The sequence below is a fragment of the Siphateles boraxobius genome, unplaced genomic scaffold, assembly GCF_051911475.1.
Source record: "Siphateles boraxobius isolate OS27281-9 unplaced genomic scaffold, OSU_SipBor_1 33, whole genome shotgun sequence".
Lineage (NCBI taxonomy): Eukaryota > Metazoa > Chordata > Actinopteri > Cypriniformes > Leuciscidae > Siphateles > Siphateles boraxobius.
In genome coordinates this window covers 1,454,727-1,476,172 of record NW_027508953.1, presented here as the reverse complement: position 1 = coordinate 1,476,172, position 21,446 = coordinate 1,454,727, and the positions used below count along the sequence as shown (strand labels likewise).

At 38.5% G+C, this 21,446-nt stretch overlaps 1 protein-coding gene across 2 annotated transcripts; it reads right to left on the bottom strand.

Annotated features, from left to right (window-relative positions):
• Nucleotides 1–758: 758 nt before the first annotated feature.
• LOC143701538 (E3 ubiquitin-protein ligase TRIM39-like) lies at nucleotides 759–20,832 on the bottom strand. 2 transcript variants are annotated; one of them, XM_077194898.1, is made up of 7 exons: nucleotides 18,517–18,645; nucleotides 9,176–9,744; nucleotides 8,966–9,061; nucleotides 7,486–7,719; nucleotides 7,256–7,394; nucleotides 1,576–1,602; nucleotides 759–1,423 (listed from the first exon to the last, which is right to left on the bottom strand). In XM_077194898.1, the coding sequence occupies exons 1-7, from the start codon at nucleotides 18,566–18,568 to the stop codon at nucleotides 876–878; spliced, it is 1,665 nt and encodes a 554-aa protein (XP_077051013.1). In that variant the 5' UTR covers nucleotides 18,569–18,645; the 3' UTR covers nucleotides 759–875. The 2 variants fall into 2 exon arrangements, with proteins under 2 accessions (XP_077051013.1, XP_077051012.1); XM_077194897.1 differs by lacking the exon at nucleotides 18,517–18,645 and adding an exon at nucleotides 20,761–20,832 and having other exon boundaries at nucleotides 761–1,423; nucleotides 9,176–9,717.
• Nucleotides 20,833–21,446: the final 614 nt, after the last annotated feature.

Genomic DNA, 21,446 nt, shown 5'->3' with positions numbered 1-21,446 from the left:
GTTTATCAAGCTGAAGAATTGTTCGTTTAAGAGATGTTTGAACTTTCAAAATATGTCATGATGTTTCCAGAATTTGATGCAGTTACAGTAGATTAGCTCGATAGTTTGATTTCAGTTCAGAGGTGTAAAACTATACATTTGTTACAATCTTACTCAGTTAAAAGTTTTACCAGTGTTTGTTTAGTGAAAGTAAGTGAATAAAAATAAATAGGATGAATTCAGGTTGATTGGGACACTTACATTTCAATATCAAGCGACTTTCATTAAAGTATTAAATAAATATTCATATTTTCCACTTCTTTATAAACAGATCGATGATATATAGAATCAGAGAATTTCTCATTAAAGTAAATTTTGACATGGTACCTTAGTAATGAGACTATGATGTTTTCTTCCTCTTCTTCTCCTTTTTAAATTTTTTTTGGTTATTACCATGATCATAATATCATGGTGTTTTTTAGGTATACTTTGAAGATCCATAATGTTGTGTATGAATATGGTAATCATACAATTATACATATATTGAGGTATTACCATCTGGTTTACCACAGTATTATCACAGATCATTTGTAATTGAAATGGTAGAAACAGAAAAATGTATCATGTTATCATAGTTTGGTTTATTTTGATGTAAAACAAATGACAGACACTTTTACTTTGTCAGGTTGAGATGGGAGAAAACAATGGCATGAATAATTATGAAAAGTTGAAAATAAATTTGTTAAACAAGCATTATCATTTTCCATTATAATTTGCAATTATAGCAAGAAATTATAGATTTTTACAATGAAAAATAAATGATGAAAAATAGCAAAACAAGATTTTCAATTATATAAATAATTTTCATTGTGTATTTCAAAATTAGGGCTGTAATTTCATCGATTGTGTTTGACAGGTGTGATGATCAGTGGAGTTGAGTTTTTACCTCCATAGTTTAGATCTGGGCTAAAATATGGATAGAGTTTCCCAGTGAAAGACTGATCAGTGAAAGAGTAGATATGAGAGCTGGACTCCACATCATAAAAGGAGACCAGACCCTCCTCATAATCTACAAACACACCGACCCGCTGCGGCTTCACTCTCACACACAGAGAGACAGAGGGACCAGCACAAGCTCTATATTCATTCTCATTCATCAGAACCACAGTCCAGTATCCATTACTGGGAGTCAGTGGGATATCTCCCTTCCTGTCAATGGATTCTCTGGCTACTCCTAAATCCCATTTAATCTTTCCCTTCACCTGCACCTCAAAATAAAATCTCCCTGAGGAGAATCCCTCCTTTCCCAGGACATTTACACATGGATCAAATCTCTCTGGATTGTCTGGGAGTTTCTGTCTAATGTCTCCATGTCTCACTTGTTTTCCATCATCAGACAGGATGAGATATGGATTAGCTGTATCAGGATCCAGAGTCACATCCACTGAGAAAACAGAGAATATGAATCACAACTTAATACAGACTTTTAGTGATGATGTTTGTAATATTGAATCAGTTGTTAATCATACTGTAGGTCAGTGATGAAGCTGTGAGTATGTGAATGTAATCTAGTGTAGTGCAGAAAGCACACTGTACCTGCATACTGCTGTATCCTCTTCACAACTGTAGAGACACATGACAATAGCACATCAGCAGATCTTTGACATTTTTATGTGTGCAATTATAAAACTTAAAGATTTAAGAATATATTTAAAGAATTGTGTACAAGATCATGTTTTATCTGATCAATGTCTCTCTGCAGATATTCAGAGAATCCCTGAACTCCTATTGGGTTTGAGCTCTAAATATTCCTCCTTTTTAGAACATCTTTGGGAATGTTATGTGAAACATTTTATGACATTTTTATTTCAGATAATTTTATACCTAATGTCATTCATCTCAGTTTTGGGGTGGATTAATGTTGTGGTTGTTCAGCAAAGACAAGTTGACAACACTAAAAACAAATCTTTAAGAAAATTAAAATAAAATCCCAGCACTGCAAAGCTGTTTGAATCTATCGATTTGATTTTCTTCTGCTAAACTGATTTTATCTGACACATAATCACAACATTTAGATGAAACCGCTGAAAAAACAACAGAAAATGGCAGAAAATGAATGTTTCTTTCTATTGTTTCTCATCTAAAAGTGTTCACAGATGTACTAAAGCCTCAAGGTTCTGGTTACAGTGATGAAGCTTCTAGTACAAGATGCATTTACTGCATGTTTTCTGAAATTAGAGATGAATATGACCTGCTCTCTTCAAGAAGAACTGTGATGATAATGAGACACAAACACATGATCACATACTTCTCTTATTTCACCTTTATCAGACTCGTTCTTCATTACTGATAACAAAGATGATAAATATATGTCTCTGTAAGGTGTATTTGATATTTGATTGCTGTTCCTCATCCTGATCGATTGCTCCTGTCTGCCTAGCTGCCTGCTGTGTTTTGTTTGCTTCGAGGCTGTAAGCTCCGTCTAAGCCTCGTATTAGCTTTGTATTTCTTTCTGTTTTGAACTATCATTTACTACCTTTTCTAGTTGTTTATACTACTAAATAAAGCTTAGACAACATCTCAGATTAACCTGACATCGCTAGCTTCCGTTATTGTTAGAACAACACGCTAGTAACTCGCTAGCCTGTTAACGCGCCACCCGTGCGCTCAGTTATTTATTTATTTTTCTCTCGCGCGCCCGCGCCTCTGAGTTCATAAAAAGCCCAGGTAAGTAAGAATCAGTCAACAAACACGGTGAGTAATGTCTTGTCCTGTTATTGTCACCTGCACTTCATGTTACATGTTTAGCATAGCCTTCCCCGTCGGCAATATAGGGTTTATATGTGATAAATGCAAGGAAACAGTCAGGCTGACGGAGAAGATTTCAGAATTAGAAACACGCATCCAAAGTTTAATTGAGGATAGTAAGTGTGCTATAGCTTTAGATTCTACTTTGGATGCGCCTAGCATAGTGAACTCTTTACATGATTCAGTTCCGGCTGAATTATTGCCTGTGCAGCCAGGCAGATGGGTGACAGCGAGGGATCGCTCTAGTCACGGATCAAAAAACCAATCTTCCGTTCCGATTACCACAACAAATCGATTTGCCCCACTCAGTGAAACACCCACTGAGAATTATTTTGATTGTGCCCTGGTAATTGGCGATTCTATTACACGGAACGTGAAAATAGGGACACCAGCCAACATAGTCACATGTTTGCTGGGAGCCAGAGCGCCTGACATCAAAGCAAATTTAAAAGTGCTGGCTAATGCTAATCGTAAATTCTCTAAGATTGTTATTCACGTCGGCACTAATGATGTTCGACTCCGCCAGTCGGAGATCACCAAAATTAATATTAAAGAGGTGTTTGAACTCGCAAGTACGATGTCAGGCACTGTAATTTGCTCTGGCCCCCTTCCTGTTCGAAGGAGTGATGAGATAGTTTGCAGATTATCATCACTCAATGGCTGGCTGTCTAAGTGGTGTCCGCAAAATAATATAGAATTCAAAGACAATTGGAAAAGTTTTTGGGGCAAACCTGACCTGTTGAAAAGAGATGGTATTCATCCCTCCTGGGATGGTGCTGCTCTTCTCTCTAGTAATTTGGCTCATAGTCTTAGAGACAAAACATGACAATCTGGGGCTCAGGTCAGGAAGCAGACAAACTGGCTAAACCGACCGTCTGCTAGCGGCCTTGCGTCACTAAGGTCAGATAAATCCCATCACATAGAGGCTTTTTCACCTAGATATCATCATATAGAGACTGTGTCTGTTCCCCGAATTTGGAAATCCAAAAAACGTCCAAACCGATCTAAGGTTAAAAATGTAATTGATATTCAACAAATAAAAAATAGATATAATACAGATGAGCAAACAATAAAGCTTGGGTTGCTGAATATTCGATCCCTTACTTCAAAAGCACTCATAGTTAATGATATGATTTCAGATTATAACCTAGATGTGCTGTGTATGACAGAAACCTGGCTAAAACCAGACGATTACACTACTTTAAATGAGTCCACCCCTCATGATTACTGTTATAAACATGAACCTCGCCTGAAAGGCAAAGGGGGAGGTGTTGCTGTAATTTATAGTAATATTTTCAAAACCACTAAAAAATCTAGTTTAAAATATATTTCTTTTGAAGTGTTGGTGCTTAATGTAAAAATATATAATGTAAACGATAAATCAAGTTTGAGAATTCTGCTGGCAACTGTATACAGGCCACCATAAAGATTTTAATCAAAGAATTTGCTGACTTTCTATCAGAATTAGTATTGACTGCAGATAAAGTCCTAATTGTTGGTGATTTTAATATACATGTAGATAATGGAAAAGATGCATTGGGATTGGCATTTAAAGACATTCTTAACTCTATTGGAGTTAGACAACACGTGTCAGGACCTACTCATTGTCGTAATCATACTCTAGATCTAATATTATCACATGGAATCAATGTTGATGCTGTTGAAATTCTGCAGCAGAGCGACGACATCTCAGATCATTATCTAGTCTCCTGTAAATTACATTTAGCCAAGGCTGCAAAGCCAACTCCGTGTTACAAGTATGTTAGACCTATCACTTCTGCCACTAAAGATTGCTTTATCAATAATCTTCCTAATCAGTTTCATCGTCTCAGCATCCCAGTTAGCTTAGAAGAACTTGATATTGCAACAGAAACTTTTAACTCTCTCCTTTCCAGCACTTTAGATACAGTTGCTCCGTTGCGCTTAAAGAAGATTAAAGAAAATAGTCCAACACCGTGGTACAACGAGCACACCCGGGCCCCACACTAACGAAAAAGAAAGCTTCAAGCCCAGAAGTTTCAAGAAACACAGCAGTAATGACTTTATGAACTTCTTCACTTATAAGATTGATAATATTAGGGACAAAATTATAACTATGCAACCGTCTACTACAGCATCACATCAGGGAGTGCATTATAGTCTCCCCGAGGTAAAATTTGATTCATTTGTTGCCATCGGAGAGGAAGCATTTTGCAAACTCGTTAATTCATCTAAATCGACTACATGTATGTTAGACCCTATACCGAATAAACTACTGAAAGAGATGCTTCCAGAAGTCATAGATCCTCTTCTTAACATCATTAATTCATCTTTGTCTCTAGGATACGTACCAAAAACCTTTAAGCTGGCTATGATTAAACCGCTTGTTAAAAAAACGCAACTTGATCCTACAGAATTAGTCATTTACAGGCCGATCTCAAATCTACCTTTTCTGTCAAAGATACTAGAAAAGGCAGTATCCTCACATCTGTGTTCCTTTCTTAAAAGAAATGGTATCTGCGAGGATTTCCAGTCAGGATTTAAACCGCACCATAGCACTGAGACAGCTCTCATTAGAGTCATAAATGATTTGCTCTTATCATCCGATCGTGGTTGTATCTCTCTATTAGTGTTACTTGATCTTAGTGCTGCATTTGACACCATTGACCACAACATTCTCTTAAATAGACTAGAAAACTATGTTGGCATTAGTGGAATTGCATTAGCATGGTTTAAATCATATTTATCTGACCGCTATCAGTTTGTAGCAGTAAATGAAGAGATGTCTTATCGATCACAAGTTCAGTATGGCGTACCACAAGGCTCAGTACTAGGACCGCTGCTATTCACTCTGTACATGCTACCTTTAGGAGATATCATTAGGAAACATGGAATTAGCTTTCACTGTTATGCTGATGATACTCAGCTCTATATTTCTTCCAAACCTAACGAAACTCACCAATTCACAAAATTATCGGAATGCATAGTTGATATCAAAAATTGGATGACTAGTAATTTCCTACTACTAAATTCTGAAAAAACAGAGATTCTAATTATTGGACAAAAAACTTCCACACGTAATAACCTAGAATACCGTCTAACACTTGATGGCTGCTCTGTTAAGTCTTCGTCGTCAGTTAGGAACCTGGGTGTGCTCTTTGATACCAATCTTTCATTTGAAAGTCACGTGTCTAGTGTCTGTAAAACCGCATTTTTCCATCTTAAAAATATATCTAAATTACGTCATATGCTCTCATTGACAAATGCGGAACAACTAGTTCATGCGTTCATGACATCAAGGCTAGATTATTGTAATGCTCTACTGGGTGGTTGCCCTGCAGGCTTAATAAACAAACTACAGCTAGTTCAAAACGCAGCCGCTAGAGTTCTTACCAGAACCAGGAAGTACGACCATATTAGCCCGGTTCTGTCAACACTGCATTGGCTCCCTATTAAACATCATATAAATTTTAAAATATTGCTGATTACTTACAAAGCACTAAATGGTTTAGCTCCCCAGTACTTGAGCGAGCTCTTAACGCATTATAGTCCTTCACGTCTATTGCGATCTCAAAACTCCGGCCAGTTGATAATACCTAGAATATATAAATCGACTGCTGGCGGTAGATCCTTTTCCTATTTAGCACCAAAACTTTGGAACAATCTTCCTAACATTGTCCGGGAAGCAGACACAGTCTGTCAGTTCAAAGCTAGACTAAAAACACATCTCTTTGACCTAGCATTCACATAACACTCTATAGCCTTCTATAATTCAATATTAGGCTGCTTAGATTAGGTCAGCCGGAACTGGGAACACTTCCCTCATATCCTGATGTACTCGTTACATCATAAGAAGAATGGCATCTACGCTAATTTTAGTGAATTTGTTTATCCCGAGGTTTTCCCACAGCCTGCCGGATCCAGGCCGTTTCCAGATCTGACGAAGGACTTTCGCCTGGACCTGATGACAATGCAGTGCTGAAGTGCCAACTAGCCTCTCCCTATGGAGGATCCCTATACCACTCTACAGATAAAGCGTTGTGGAATTCTTCGGTTCGCGTACCTACCCAAAGTGATAAGATAAAATAAAAATTCTGCATCAAAATTTATAGACAAGTAGTTTGTTTAGGCATGGTTTGTAAGGAATTACAAACCTGCGCACTTATATTCAAACGCACATAACTATAGAATCAATTCTTAATGCGCATGTGAACGCCATCAGCGTCTATCACAGGTTCACGTTTAAAGTCTGTTTAAAGAGAACGGTGTCGTCTTAGCGCCCCCTAATTTAATAACAAATGATCATTTAGACGGAAGTGAATCAATCAAAACTAACTTTAGCTGGAAAAAACATTTTTCAAGAGCCACTATAAAACCAAACCAATCTCTGTTACCTTAAATTATATGTTTATCTCTGTAAAGCTGCTTTGAAACAATCTACATTGTTAAAAGCGCTATATAAATGAGGATGACTTGACTATTGCTGTACCAGTTTGTGTGAGTTTCTCCTGTAGAGAGTCCTGCAGTTTAGTCAGAGCTCTCCTCAGAGTCTCCAGACTCTCATCAGTCTTCACACTGATCTCAGACCAGTTCCTGGTGTTTCTAGAGCTGCACAGAGATGAGTAAATCTACAGCAGGAGAGAGGAGAAATCCTTCAGCATGGGGAGTGTTATGGTGTCATATACTGCATTATCATTGATCAGAGAGATGTTGACTGACCTGTAGGAGGTGGAGGTGATCTTCAGTGTGTGAGAGCTGTTCCAGCTCAGTGTTTCTCATCTTTAGCTCAGTGATCTCCTGCTCCAGCTCTTCAATGAGCTCTTCCTCCTGTTTCTCTGCTGCTTCCTGCTGCTCCTCCATCATCTCCAGCAGTTCAGTCTGACATCTCTCAATGGAGCGGATGAGATCAGTGAAGAGCTCCACACGGGCTGCTTTCTCCTTCTCTGTGTTTCTCTAATCAACCAGGACAATCAAAACATTATTAGTGGTGTTTGTTAAGAGAAGAATCAGTGTTATTATTTCTCATTCTTAAGTGTTTTTAGACAGTTTTCAAAACCCCTCATACTGCACCGTTTGCACTGAATGATTGATTGTCTTGTTGAGGAGAGATGTGTTATTTCACTAAGTGATCAGGGAATCACAGACGTGTCGATATTCAGACCAGCAGAGCGACCGTGAGTGTGAAATTGCTTTTATACAACAATTCAATATACAATAATAGATATTTAAATTCACTACTTTGCCTGCCCATTCATCCTTAATGGCTTGCTGTCCTTGGCTTGCTGTCCTTGGAGAAGGCTCGAACCCAAGGTTTGCTTGAGCTCAGAGTTAAAACCCCCCATGGTGAAATAAGAGGCATAAGAGGATAGAGATCATTTACTGGAGGGGAAGAGGAGGATGAGGAGAAGGGTAGGAGGAGAAGGAGGAGAAGGATGAGGGGAAGGAGGAGAAGGGGAGAAGGAGGAAGAGGAGAAGGGGAGGAGGCAAAGGGGAGGAGGAGAAGGAGGCGGAGGATGAGAAGAAGAAGGTGTGGAGGAGGAGGAGGGGAGGAGGAGGAGGTGGAGAAGAAGGAGGTGGAGAAGAAGGAGGTGGAGAAGAAGGAGGAGGAGGAGGAGGAGAAGGAGGAGAAGGGGAGGAGGAGGAGAGGGGGAAGGAGGAAGAGAAGGAGAAGAAGAAGAAGGGGAGGAGGAGAAGGAGGAGTAGAAGAAGGGGAGGAGGAGGAGAAGAAGAAGGGGAGGAGGAGGAGGAGGAGGAGAAGAAGGGGAGGAGAAGAAGGGGAGGAGGAGAAGGGGAGGAGGAGAAGGGGAGGAGGAGAAGGGGAGGAGGGAAGGAGAAGGGAAGGAGGAGGAGAAGAAGGGGAGGAGGAGGAGGAGGAGGAGGAGAAGGAGGAGGAGGGGAAGAAGAAGAAGAGGAGGAGAAGAAGAAGAAGGGGAGGAGAAGGGGAGAAGGAGGAGGAGAAGAAGGGGAGGAGGAGGAGGGAAGGAGGAGGAGGAGAAGGGAAGGAGGAGGAGGAGGAGGAGGAGGAGAAGGAGGAGGAGAAGGGGAGGAGGAGGAGAAGGGCTGCCGGAAGAATTTATCAATAAGATGACGTGGTGTCTGATGCTTGTATAATATGCTCATAATGATGATTGACAGGACTGAATGTTTAGCCTCCTCCCAAAACTACTTTTGTAGTCAAATTTAACAAATTTAAACTCACTTTTCTGACTTCTGCTGAGTGTTTGACATCTTGAATCTTCTTGATTCTGTCCTGGATCTTCTGCTGTGTGTCTTTCTGTGTCTTCTCCAGCTGAGTCTATAGACAGAGAATAACACACAATATGTTTTCATAATTGATTCATTTATATAAATGAACATGTGATTCCTCATGATAATAGCCCTTTAAAATCAGTTTGTTAGTAACTTCTACCTTTTTCTCTTCACTCTCCTCTTCTATTGGAACAGTGTTGTGGTTCTTGTGGTCTGTCACGTCACACATCGGACACACACATGTCTGATCGTCTCTACAGAACAGCTCCAGATGTCTCTCATGTTTCTGACATATATAGTCCTCCAGATTACTCACAGGATGGATCATTTTGTGTTTCTTTAAACCTGCCACTCTCAGATGAGGCTCCAGGTGAGTTTCACAGTAAGAGCTCTGACACACCAGACATGACTTCAGGGCTTTCAGCTTTCTTTCCTCACAGACGTCACACAGAACTTCAGGACTTTTCTTTTTATAGTGATCTACAATCTCTCGGAGTGTGGTATTAATCTTGAGATCAGGTCTGTGCTTGAATGTTTCTTTACAATATGGACAGTTGCAGGTCTGGCTGTTGTCCCAGCACTTATTCAGACAGGTCTTGCAGAAGTTGTGTCCACATGGAGTGCTGACTGGATCATTGAACACGTCCAGACATATAGAGCACTGAAGCTCCTCAGTCAGTGGACCGCTGGAGAAAGACATCCCTGGAGAGAGAAATGAAGATAAATCACCTAATAGTCTACAGTTTGGACAAACATTTGACTTTCTGATCTTGGGTTTTGCTTGAAGGACTAAAATAATAATAATAATAATTATTATTATTATTATTAGCCTATTATAAATGGATGATTGAAGGAAAAGACTCAACAACCCTCCATTTAATACTGTTTATAAAGAGTCCCATGATGCACCTCAGGAAGTTGGTTGAATGTAAAGAAGGTCTAGAGATTGTACTGTTACAAATTTATTGAGTGGTCTAATTTAGGTTCAACAGTATTTTTAACTGAAAGTTCACACAGGTGTTTACCATTTGGAGGCATAGATGATGACATTAAATTTTTGTTACTTCTCAAGAACAGCTGGGCTTTGTTTTCTCCGGTCGGACTAATCTCCGGGAACAGGCTGACTTCTGTTTATTTATTTACCTGCTTTGTTTCAGAGGCTCTGAGTTACACTGTCATGCTGATCTCCACATTTATGCAAATCCCTCCCCCTTGAAAGGTATAAACACTGTGTTGTAGCTAATTGAGTTTAGACTTGGATGATGACTACAGCGATGCAACAGCAAAGTCCTCAATAAAGAGTAACTTCTGCTTTGAAAGATATCCCTACGTCTCCTGGTTCTTCGCTTCTGAGTTGCCCACACATAAGAAAAAGTTCACAACAGTTTTGGTGCCGTGACCCGGATAGAGCTACTCACTTGAATCCAGATTTAAACTTCAAGCTCAACAAAGATCTGACTTTCCAGTTCCAGACTGATTTTTTTTAATCCAGATTGAAACTACAAAATCAACAAATATCGCAACAAAGAATGAACTTTTCTGACAGATTTTCCAGATGGAATCTTTCCTTGCAACCAACGATTTGGTGAGTTTCACTCAATTCAAAAAACCGCTGAAGACCAGTACAAATGTGTTATCCTCTGTGCCATCAGAGAAGAGTTAACAGACAGCTGTAGAGTTTGGTTAACTAAGTTATCCTCTAAAGTTTTTCTTTTAGAGATGAAATTTATTCTCTCTCCAGGCAGGGAAGATTTAGCCTGGCTCCGCCCTCCTACGCACTTCCGCTCAATTTCATTTTCCTTCAGTACTACGTCTGGGATTGCGCTGTAGACTTTGGTTTTCTCCAATCAATTTTTTACCGGGCCAATCAGCGAACAGAGGGAGTGGCTGAGAACGATGACGTTGATGTCGACTCGTGCGTTATTTTGAGTTGTAGTTCAAAATAAGAAAGATGCGAGCGAAGCCATTCGGTCCGTTGTGGCAACGCTGCCGAATATCAAGAAGTTAAAGCCGGAGCAAGAACAATCTTTGCTTAGTTTTGTGTTTATGGCCATCCTCCCACGGGGTTCGGGAAAAGACATTTGTCACGACCAAACGTCAGCGATTGGTTATGGCAGATAGAGTGACTCTGGGCAGATCCAATAGTTTTAGACTTCAATAGAATACCGGCCTACAAGGAAGTTAACGCTTGTCAATGGAGCGGTGCCAGACTCTCTGTACAAATGAAATGTACGAGAGTCTGGTAGAACCAGGCTAGGGAAGATTAGCATTACGTGTTAATATTTGGTTTATCCTCTGTCCAGGCAGGGAAGATTAGCATTACGTGTTAATATTTGGTTTATCCTCTGTCCAGGCAGGGAAGACTAGCATTACTTGCTAATACTGTTATGCTCCGTTTTTTAGCAGAGAAGAATTGTTTATCCTCTGTTCTTGTAGGCAGGGAAGTTAAATGTTTAGGTGGTAATTTGGAAGGTTAACAAGAGTTAATCGGAGTTAACAAGTGTACCCTCTGTTTGATCAGAGAAGTGTAAGTGTTTGTTTGTGTGGTAACAAAGAAATCCACAAAATGTTTAGGAAAAGTGCTAGACTAATCCCCACAACTGAAAAAGGTGGTCTAGCTACTCCTTTATGGACAGACAGTGAGTTCAAGTCATTGTTAGGGGAGCAGATGGACTCCATAATGACCGAGTCAGTCAGATTGGATTTGAGAAAGAAATTTGGTATTCGCCCAGAAAAAGTATGGTCCATTGAAGAATGCAAGAAGGTTTTAGGTGCATGTATCAGAAAACAAAATATAAAAGGGATTATCTGCGGCCACAAATAATTTAGCTTATCCATTGCACAAGAACAAACTAGGTGTATTGCTAAGTTAAAAGAACAGAACAAACAATTGTTCATTCAAGTTTCCTGTCTCACGAAAAAGGTTGGCCATAAAAAGGCCTCAACCAAATGGGACTCAGAAGACCAACAGTCAGATGAGATTTATCCTGATTTAAAAGCTTTTTTTTAAAACAGATGTAGCCATCCAATCAGTAACTGATAAGCCTGTAGATTCAGTAATGGTATGTGTCGCAAGGTGAAGATCGCAGGGAATTGAGGGAACTGAAAGTGTTTCTCCCAACTCTTCTGTTGTCCAAATCCAAACTGTTGCCAAAGTGCTAAGACCTAAGGATATAGAGAGACTATCCCAGAGCTTGCCCTCAGTACGTACAAATTTTTCTGAATTTAGAAGGGCATTGATCAGTAAAATGCGTCTTTACGACATGTCGTTGGCAGAAGTAACACAACTGATGTCACAAATTCTAACTAAATTTTTGAACAGTTTTGAGTCTGCGGTCACTTCTGAACTACAACACGCCAGAAAAGATGAATTGAGAGAGGGAGTTCTGAAAGCGTTGAAGAACATTGTTGGACCAAACATGGACTGGTCAAAGATCACAAGTTGTGTACAGAAGGAGGATTAAAATGTTAGTGAGTACACTGAAAGTAGAGATCGACCGATTCATCGGTTTTGCCGATTAATCGGCACCGATAGTTGATATGTGTAACTACCGTTATTGGTAAAAATCCACACCGATAGTTTTTCCAGGTTGCGTCCGTTGCTGGAGCGGCAGAGAAGTTTGTGGAGTCATTACACAGTACGAGAGCGCTGAGAAGAGACTGCTGGCATTATACAGAGCGAGAGCGGCCTCTAGAGGATAAATAACAAACTATCACTGGCTGAGTTGTTTACGTTAGCACGTGAGGCTGCGTGCAGCAAGGAGAGAACACGCAGCACAGAGAGTGCTGACACTTCAGACGCGTTTTTTAAAACACCGACAGCGAAACGGTATGAATACATAACACTAAAGTATATTGCCATATCATTATAAAGTCATTAATTTGTTGACTAGATGCTGCATCAGCAGAGAAAGAACAGAATAATTGTTTACCGACGAGGCTGAGAGGACACTAACATTAGTTCCTCAGTCAAGTGGTTAAAACAAAAACACACGCAGACCTGACCCAAATGTTTTATGTTGCAATTGTTACCATCTATTTGCAATTTTTTTATATCCAGCTGGTCACTTTTATGCATTCATTAGCCGACGAAGTTGCATATTTAAAACTAGTGACGTGATTGCTTTCTCAACATTGATATGTTCATGTAAGTTAGCTGACAGACACTAAACAAATCAGAAACGCGTTCGATTTAAGTTCTTTTTTTTATCACTACAATTCATCTTATTTGATTAGATAATCATCATGTGTTTAAAATAGAAGCAAATAAAGTGAGAGACTTATACATAAAGACCTATATTACGTATACGTAATATAGCCTATTAAATTTTAATGGCCATCTTTAAGAATGACTCTGGAATTATATGAAATGGTAGCACTTTAAAATAAGGTTCCATTTTTAGCATTAACTAAGGTTAATAAAAGTTGTAGAAGTATTATTCATTGTTAGTTTGTTAATTTCAACATATACTAATGCATTTGATAGGAGTTTTAATTCTTATTTTATCTGTTATTACCTTAGTTAATGTACTATGAACTAACATGAATGATAAATGTTCAATTGTATTGCATAATGCATATAGTTCATGAAAGCAAGCTAATGCATCCTTGTTAACAAATGTAACTTACAAAGTATTACCTATGAAAATTACGCATGTTTCTAGCTTATATGCAAACGAAACTTGTAATATTTTAATGTTTAAATTATATTCTATATAGAGTTTGTTCTGTAGAACTTATTTTAATATATTCATATTTATATATTTATTTAATTTAGCACATTTCAGTTCAGCATTGTTTTACTTGTGAGTTTTATGTTTGTTTTTAATCCAGGAATCCATTTTAAAAAATATCGGTTGAAATATCGGTTATCGTCATTTACGGTCAAACCTAAATATCGGTAAAATCCAATATCGGTCGACCTCTAACTGAAAGACTTTGTCAGTCAGCTGCAGCACACAGTGGGATAGCTGACACTTCAGAGAAGGTACTAGATGACAAAGGACCACTGATTCGTATCTAGTCAGATGGCCTTGTAGCAGAATTCAGAAGAGCTTTTCCATTCTTAGATCTTGCTTGGTCTAACAGAACTCTCAGGAGTAACTTAGACAGTTTGGCTGCATGGGAAAGAGACTCTGATGTCAAGGCAAGAGTAAAAATTGCAGAAGCATCCTTTAAGGTCAACACAGAGAATCAACAGAAACGCAAATGTCCTAAGAGAGAGGGCAGTTGTTATTACTGTGGTAAACATGGACATTGGGGAAAAGAGTGTAGGAAAAACAAAAAGAACTTTAAACAAGTTAACAATGTTACTCAACTTCTCAGTTTGCTTGCAACTCTGAAGCAGCCCCTCGTCATTAAACTCGTGGGGTAGATTGCTCAGGTGTTAGCCATTTGGGCTGTGAGTGCTTAATTTCCCCAGTAACTTTCAAAGATGAAAGACTGATTTTTGTTTAATAGAACAAAAGGAAAGTGACGGCCTCACCTTTCCTTTGGGGGACACTAGTTAAGTAAACTCACAGCCTTTAATGTTAATGCTACAGCACAGGCCCTTCATCAGTAATGGTGTTAGGTCAGAATGTTAATGTAAAATGCCCTCATGCAGTGTTCACACTGATGAATCAAGCAAAATAAACTTCTGTCACCTCCTCCCGTTGGGAAAATTGGTTAACTACCCTCACAGCCCCGAACATTGTTTTACAGCGTGCACCAGTCACGAACCCATCCTCATGTATGATGTCTGCAATGACTGAGGATTTGTTATAGGATGAAGGAGAAATGACTCACGATTGTGTTACGCTTACATACACACCTTCTAGAGAAGTAAAAGAAACTCCCATAGAGAATTCAGAATTTGAGTTGTTTGTTGACGGTTCAGCTCAATTAATTAAAAGTAATTCAGAAACAAGCCATTAGAGCCTATGTGGCATGGACCACATTAAGTGATGTTGATTACAGCAGCCGCAGTATTGTGTCAGGGAAGGAAAAACCTGGACTAATGTGTCACACTGTAAAGTTGTTCCCCCACCTACAGGGATAGGATATAGAACACGGAACAAAGTGAGGAGCCCAGGGAAGAACCGAATGCAACAGGCTTCGGAGGTCAAACTCTGCGGTGAAGATTCCCTCATAGGCCTTTCCCACCCACTAGTCCATCCTTACCTCACTGTTTTCCTTAGGTGTCAAAGGAATTAAGAAATAGGGAAAGAGGGAACAATAGCAGACTCAGAAAAGTTTACAACCCTAGTGTTTGAACAAATACTTCTCTCCTGTCTTTTGTTTTCTTTCTTACTCTGTGCAGATACCACTGATGGCTGTCCAGAGACCCATACGCACCGACCTCCTCATCTCCAACTTCAAGGACCCTAAATTGCATGTTTTGTTTCTGTGTCAGCATGCAATTGCAAAAACATCAACACAGAGCATGTGCCTGTAACGATCACAGGTTACAAGAATGAATTTAAGTGTCTAAATTTGTATTTTGTGAGAGTTATTAGAACTCTCAAAGGGGGAAATGTAGTGTTACAAATTTATTGAGTGGTCTAATTTAGGTTCAACAGTATTTTTAACTGAGAAATTTCACACAAGTGTTTACCATTTGGAGGCATAGATGATGACAAACTTTTTTTTACTTCTCAAGAACAGCTGGGCTTTGTTGTCTCAGGTCGGAGGAATCTGCGGGAACAGGCTGACTTCTGTTTATTTATTTACCTGCTTTGTTTCAGAGGCTCTGAGTTACACTGTCATGCTGATCTCCACATTTATGCAAATCCCTCCCCCTTGATAGTTATAAACACCAGAGGTGTCAAAAGTATTCACAATCATTATTCAAGTAGAAGTATAGATACTAGGGTTTAAAAAGACTTCTGTAGAAGTTGAAGTATCAACTCAAGCTTTTTACTCAAGTAAAAGTGTAAAAGTAATGGTTTCAAAACTACTTAAAGTATAAAAGTAAAAGTAATGCAAGGAAAAAAAATGACATTAAGGACAAAAGCTTAGGCCGCGCCACAGGGGCCTATAGTGCACTACCCCACCTCCTCAAAAAAACATTTTTCTAAAGGCCATAATGACTATAATGTTATATTAAAATGTTAATGTTGAAAAATTTGGGATGCACTAGGCTACCTGTTTCAGCCGCATATATGCCCATAGAAAATGAATTTTAGTTTTATTTCAATTTCAATTTTAGTACAATGCAAATACATTAAAGAACCATGTATGTGTACTACTGAGAATTAACATGTTTCATGAAGCAGAAGATAGAATCACCTATCACAGAAAACTTTCTGCATTTTTACATTTTCACTTTATAAGCTGTTTTCCCAACAAACAAAAAAAATCCCCACAAGGACATGGATTTCGGATATTGCCATCTTTGTGGGGATATTTTGACCCTATAATGTAGGGTTGCGCACACACACACACACACACACACACACTCTCTCTTATCTTGCGCTCTCTCTCTCTCGCTCTGACACACACACTCTCCTCTCCCTCCCATACACACACACACACACACACACACACACACACACACACACACACACACACACACACACACACACACACACACACACACACACACACACACACAATCTCTTCTCTCTCTCTAACACACTCTCTCTCTCTCACACACAATCTCTTCTCTCTCTCTCTCTCTTAACACACTCTCTCTCTCGCTCTCTCTCTATGATGAGACAAAATGACAGAGATTATAAAGAGACTCTATTAACACAAGACAGAGAGAGGTACAATGCAAAAATTTCAGTCATAAATGGTGTGGATCCGTATGTGCTAACGAAGGAAGCACTGAGCACTGATTATGCAGCTTTGCCTCAGATACAGTATTTTAGTGTAGCATTATCTGGTATTGGCTAGGAGTTTCTACACATGTGAGCAACTCCGAGCCTGGAAATCACTGGAGGCGTATAATCAGTTTGCCGAGGGTTGGGTTGGTGACGTTTGCTCAAGTGCAATCAATGGAAAATTAGTCATCATAGCAAATGTAGCATGATGCTAGACTGTCTATTAAAAAGCCATAGTCTCCACATCTTAATTCCTATGTTCCCCTTAAAACAGTCATCGGTGCTTTCTGTTATATGCATGTACTTATTTGTACACCAAAGAATAGGGGTGGAACGGTACATGTATTCGTATTGAACCGAAACGGTACAGGCGTCATGGTTCGGTGCATGAATATAAAAATAAATAAAACTTGCGTGCAAATTCATTAATGTAATGCGGAACTACTTTATACGCGGGTTCTTTAGGGACATAATCTGAGATTGCAATGCTGGAATGTGCGTGTGTGTGTGTGAGAGTGAGTGAGTGAGAGGCGCGGGCGCGATGTTGTTTTTGTATGTTTTTAATACCTCGTCATTTTGTTCAATACAGAATATCATTAAAACTACAAAGTGTTAACTTGTTTTGAGGGGGGTTCTTAACTGTTTATCCTCGCCAGCCATAACCTCCATCATTGTTCTGACAAAAGCTTAGTCTTCTCACATTCATGTCTAATGACGGGTATACTGTAATTCAAAATTTAACTGAACCTCCGGTACAATTTGAACATCCATTGACCCAGCAGGTGATGACCATTTTCACTTTTTATCGTTTCAGCTCGTTTTGGACTGGTGACTCAGCTCTATCTTAGTGACTCAGCTCTATTTTAACTCGTTTCAGCTTCTTCTTCTAATGTTCTGCCCACAGCCTGCCCACAGAAATGGCGCCGGGTCTGGAAATGCCCGTATGTTGAGACGTCATGTAGGAACTATGTATTGGTCATTTTTTTTAACGTTTACAAGCCGGAATGACAACAAGCCGAAATGAAATAGGAGTAACGAGGCTATTTTTAAAATGTAAGGAGTAGAAAGTACAGATAATTCCGTGAAAAATGTAAGGAGTAGAAGTAAAAAGTCAGCTGAAAAATAATTACTCCAGTAAAGTATAGATACTCAATTTATACTTAAGAAAGGTAAGTATTTGTAGTTCGTTACTTGACACCTCTGATAAACACTGTGTTTTAGCTAATTGAGTTTAGACTTGGATGATGACTACAGCGATGCAACAGCAAAGTCCTCAATAAAGAGTAACTTCTGCTTTGAAAGATATCCCAACATCTCCTGGTTCTTCGCTTCTGAGTTGCCCACACTTTAGAAGAAAAAGTTCACAAAAAGATAAAGAGTGGCGTCTTTGAAGAAAATCAAATATATGAGAGATCATGTACAGTCAGCTGGTCATTACTGCAAAATGAACCCAGACAAGCTGATCAGACTCTGTGAAGCTCATTACACGAACACTTACTGTACCAAATAAGTAAATACAGAGAGTAATATTGATTTGAAATATTGATTTTAAATGTTTTTATCTATGATTTATCTTTAAATGATCTGCTACTGTATCTGAACTGTACATATTAAATAGCATATGAGAAGACTAAGACATTCATGCACTAATTCACTCTTTTTTTATATTATTTGTATTTCCTCACATTCTCATTACTCGGTCTCCTGTTTTTTCTTGCTTTTGTTGATGTTGGTGAAGATTCTGCCATTGTTCTTTCCTCTTCGTTTTCAAGAATAGAAATGTTATTGAATGATCAAAGAACTAATAAGAAACATCTAATGTGTATTTGTCACTGAGGTTTAAATGAAATTTTACCTCGAGTCTGATTTAGTTTTACTTATTCATAATAATATTATTTCAAGTCAAATTTATAATTTATATCAAATTGGTTAAAATGAAGAGAGAAAATAATAAACTTACAGAACAATCTGAACTTTGACCTGCTGTTTAGATTAATGAAAATAAAAATTACAAGTGATATATTTTTCAACAAAACTATATGCAACCTTTTGCTAAATATAAAAATAAAACCCGACTACGCCACCTAGGTTACTTCTCCAGCCAGGAAAGTAGAAAAATAAAACAAAATACCGCAAAAAGAATTAAATCCAAAAGAATTACAACAATATGAAGGACCCTGCTGGTTCAGATTGCGTCAAAGACAGAGACATGACCTCCAAAAGTATACAAAGTTTATTTCACACAGGAAACATTCATTTTAAAACGCCCTAGAAATAAATCTCATACACAGTTTACAAATTAAATACCCACAGCCAGGGGCGTAGCGGCCATTATAAAAGTGGGGGCGACAAAAGCTGTATGGTGATGTAACCAAAAGGGGATGTTTATAATAATAAATTCTAGATAGAATAGCAATTGACATTTTACAGCACCCTAGTGGCAATATTGGGAACATGCCATGATAGTTTACAGCAACCAATTTTTGTGAAACCATATGCAAAATAATTTTTTTGGGGGGACTTTCAGACCACTATGGACATCTATGCTTTATTTTTATGAAATAAAGACATTTTATGATATTTACAATATTTCAGTTACACTACACTACACTTACAAGAACAATACCTTTTATCTTACTTCTTAACAGAACAAAAAAAAAGTGTTCAATGAGTATACAGATTACATCTACACCCAGGCGTCTAACGTTAGGTTGGCGACTTGACATTGTAAATGACGTCGGACAGACATTGCATTTTGGTTGAAAATGAAAATTGGGTTGAAGTCAAGTCAATTTGACGTTGACTTAACATTGGATTTTGGCTACACAAAAACAACTAAATCTCAACGTCAGCTGACGTCGGTATTGGACATCAATTTAACATTGACATTAGATGTTGAATTTACATTGAATTTTGGTCACCTGACGTCGCAACCGAAATTTAACCAAATATCTTTTGACGTTGTTTGCCTGCTGGGAATAATGTTATGTCTATCTAAATAACCTTCTGTGATCTGATTTGGCTTCGGATAAAAAAAAAATCAGACAGAAAATATATTATTTTATAGTATTCTGCACAATGATAAGTCTAAATCGATTATTATTACATTATAAATATAATTATTTTTATGAAAATAACTGACATGGCTTGAAGAACACAAAGAAATCATATCATTGCAATCATGTTTATTGTCTCCAAAACATCTTTATCTGCATGTTACAGCGATCTCTAGAAGCTTTGTTTATGTCAGGCACTTCCTAAATGTCACATGATATGGCTCTTCTTCATGTGTTCCATATATGGACTGCATGTGCACAGGGCGCCCTCAGGCTGCCAGTATGGATTGAAAACACAGTACATCAGAGTATCCAGCAGCAGCACTCGTAATGATTACATCGGCACATTTGGGTATAAATTCAATAAATATTATTCATCTCTATAGAAATCTGACGTAAACCTATGAAATCTATCAATATTTCTCCAAATCTGCACATTTTTGAGCTAAAAGCCCTGAGGGACATTGACATTATATAACTCCTGACACAAATTAAGAATAACTGTCACTATACGTTTCTGAGAATAAAATAGTTGTCAAATACTTAAACTTGAGTCTTATATATTTTTAATAATGTATAGTTTGTCAAGGTAATACCATTATTCTAATAGTAACTTTGAACTATTTAAACAAAGAACGATTCAGAGCGTCCTCGCACTGGTGAAGCTTAACAGACGCTTTTATCCAAAGAGACAAGTAGGAGAGCATGAGCATACACACACTCGGCACAATCCGGCGCGAGTTGACGAGGTCCAAACGGGTTCTGTTGTCTTACACGTCTTAACGTTACTGCGTTACAGTAACGTAAATCATAACATGGTGCCATAAAGGAAACTTTACGCGTGATTCATGTCATCGCGACATACTGTAACACATTATACTTACAGTGTGTGAAAAAAGGATGTAGCCTAATCGTCCTCTGCTTTTTTCTGGGGTGCATTTTTCCGCAGACGGCCAAACAGCAAAGTGACTTTCGCAAGAGAGCAACAAGATTTTTGAAGCTCATGGCAGAGACACGCCCAAGAGATGATTCGCGCTGTGATTGGCTGAATGTTAGTTCACTCAAGTCTAAGTAACAAATCAGAGAACACGGGCGGAAATATTGGCGCTAAAAGTGCGGGGGACGTGCCTCCCGGAAAACTACTTCTAGTAAGGCAAGACAAATATAAAAAATACTCAACCTGACACACATACACACAACTGGTTAAACTTGCATTAATGTGAGGTACAGGCCTAAGCTCAAGTTAACCATGCTACCTTATCTTTATGCGATCATTTGCTATCCTTGTCTATAATCAAAAGAACAATATGTTCATTCCGATAGTTAAAATAAGAAACTTAAGAGTTAATTGAGGTAGGCTACTCGTGTTTAGAGTTTACTTGGCCGTAAGATATATCTCTGATATTATCTCAGAGTTTTTTCTTTCACTTTAACTAGTTCTTATTACTCTAACAGACATCTAGGTTTTTTGTTTTGTTTGTTTTTGTTTTCCTTTTTGTTTTCTTACATTATGACAGACTTCCATTTCAGTTCCTTAACAAATAATATCTTTGAATGTCAGGGGTATTCG

Excerpts from the sequence above, each read along its gene's own strand:
- LOC143701538 (XM_077194898.1), bottom strand. The coding sequence starts at position 18,568 with ATGGCAGAATCTTCACCAACATCAACAAAAGCAAGAAAAAACAGGAGA. Across the intron at positions 7,720-8,965 it reads ACTCAGCAGAAGTCAGAAAA|AGAAACACAGAGAAGGAGAA; the intron begins GTGAGTTTAAAT and ends CTGGTTGATTAG. Across the intron at positions 1,603-7,255 it reads GGAGAAACTCACACAAACTG|TTGTGAAGAGGATACAGCAG; the intron begins GTACAGCAATAG and ends GTGTCTCTACAG.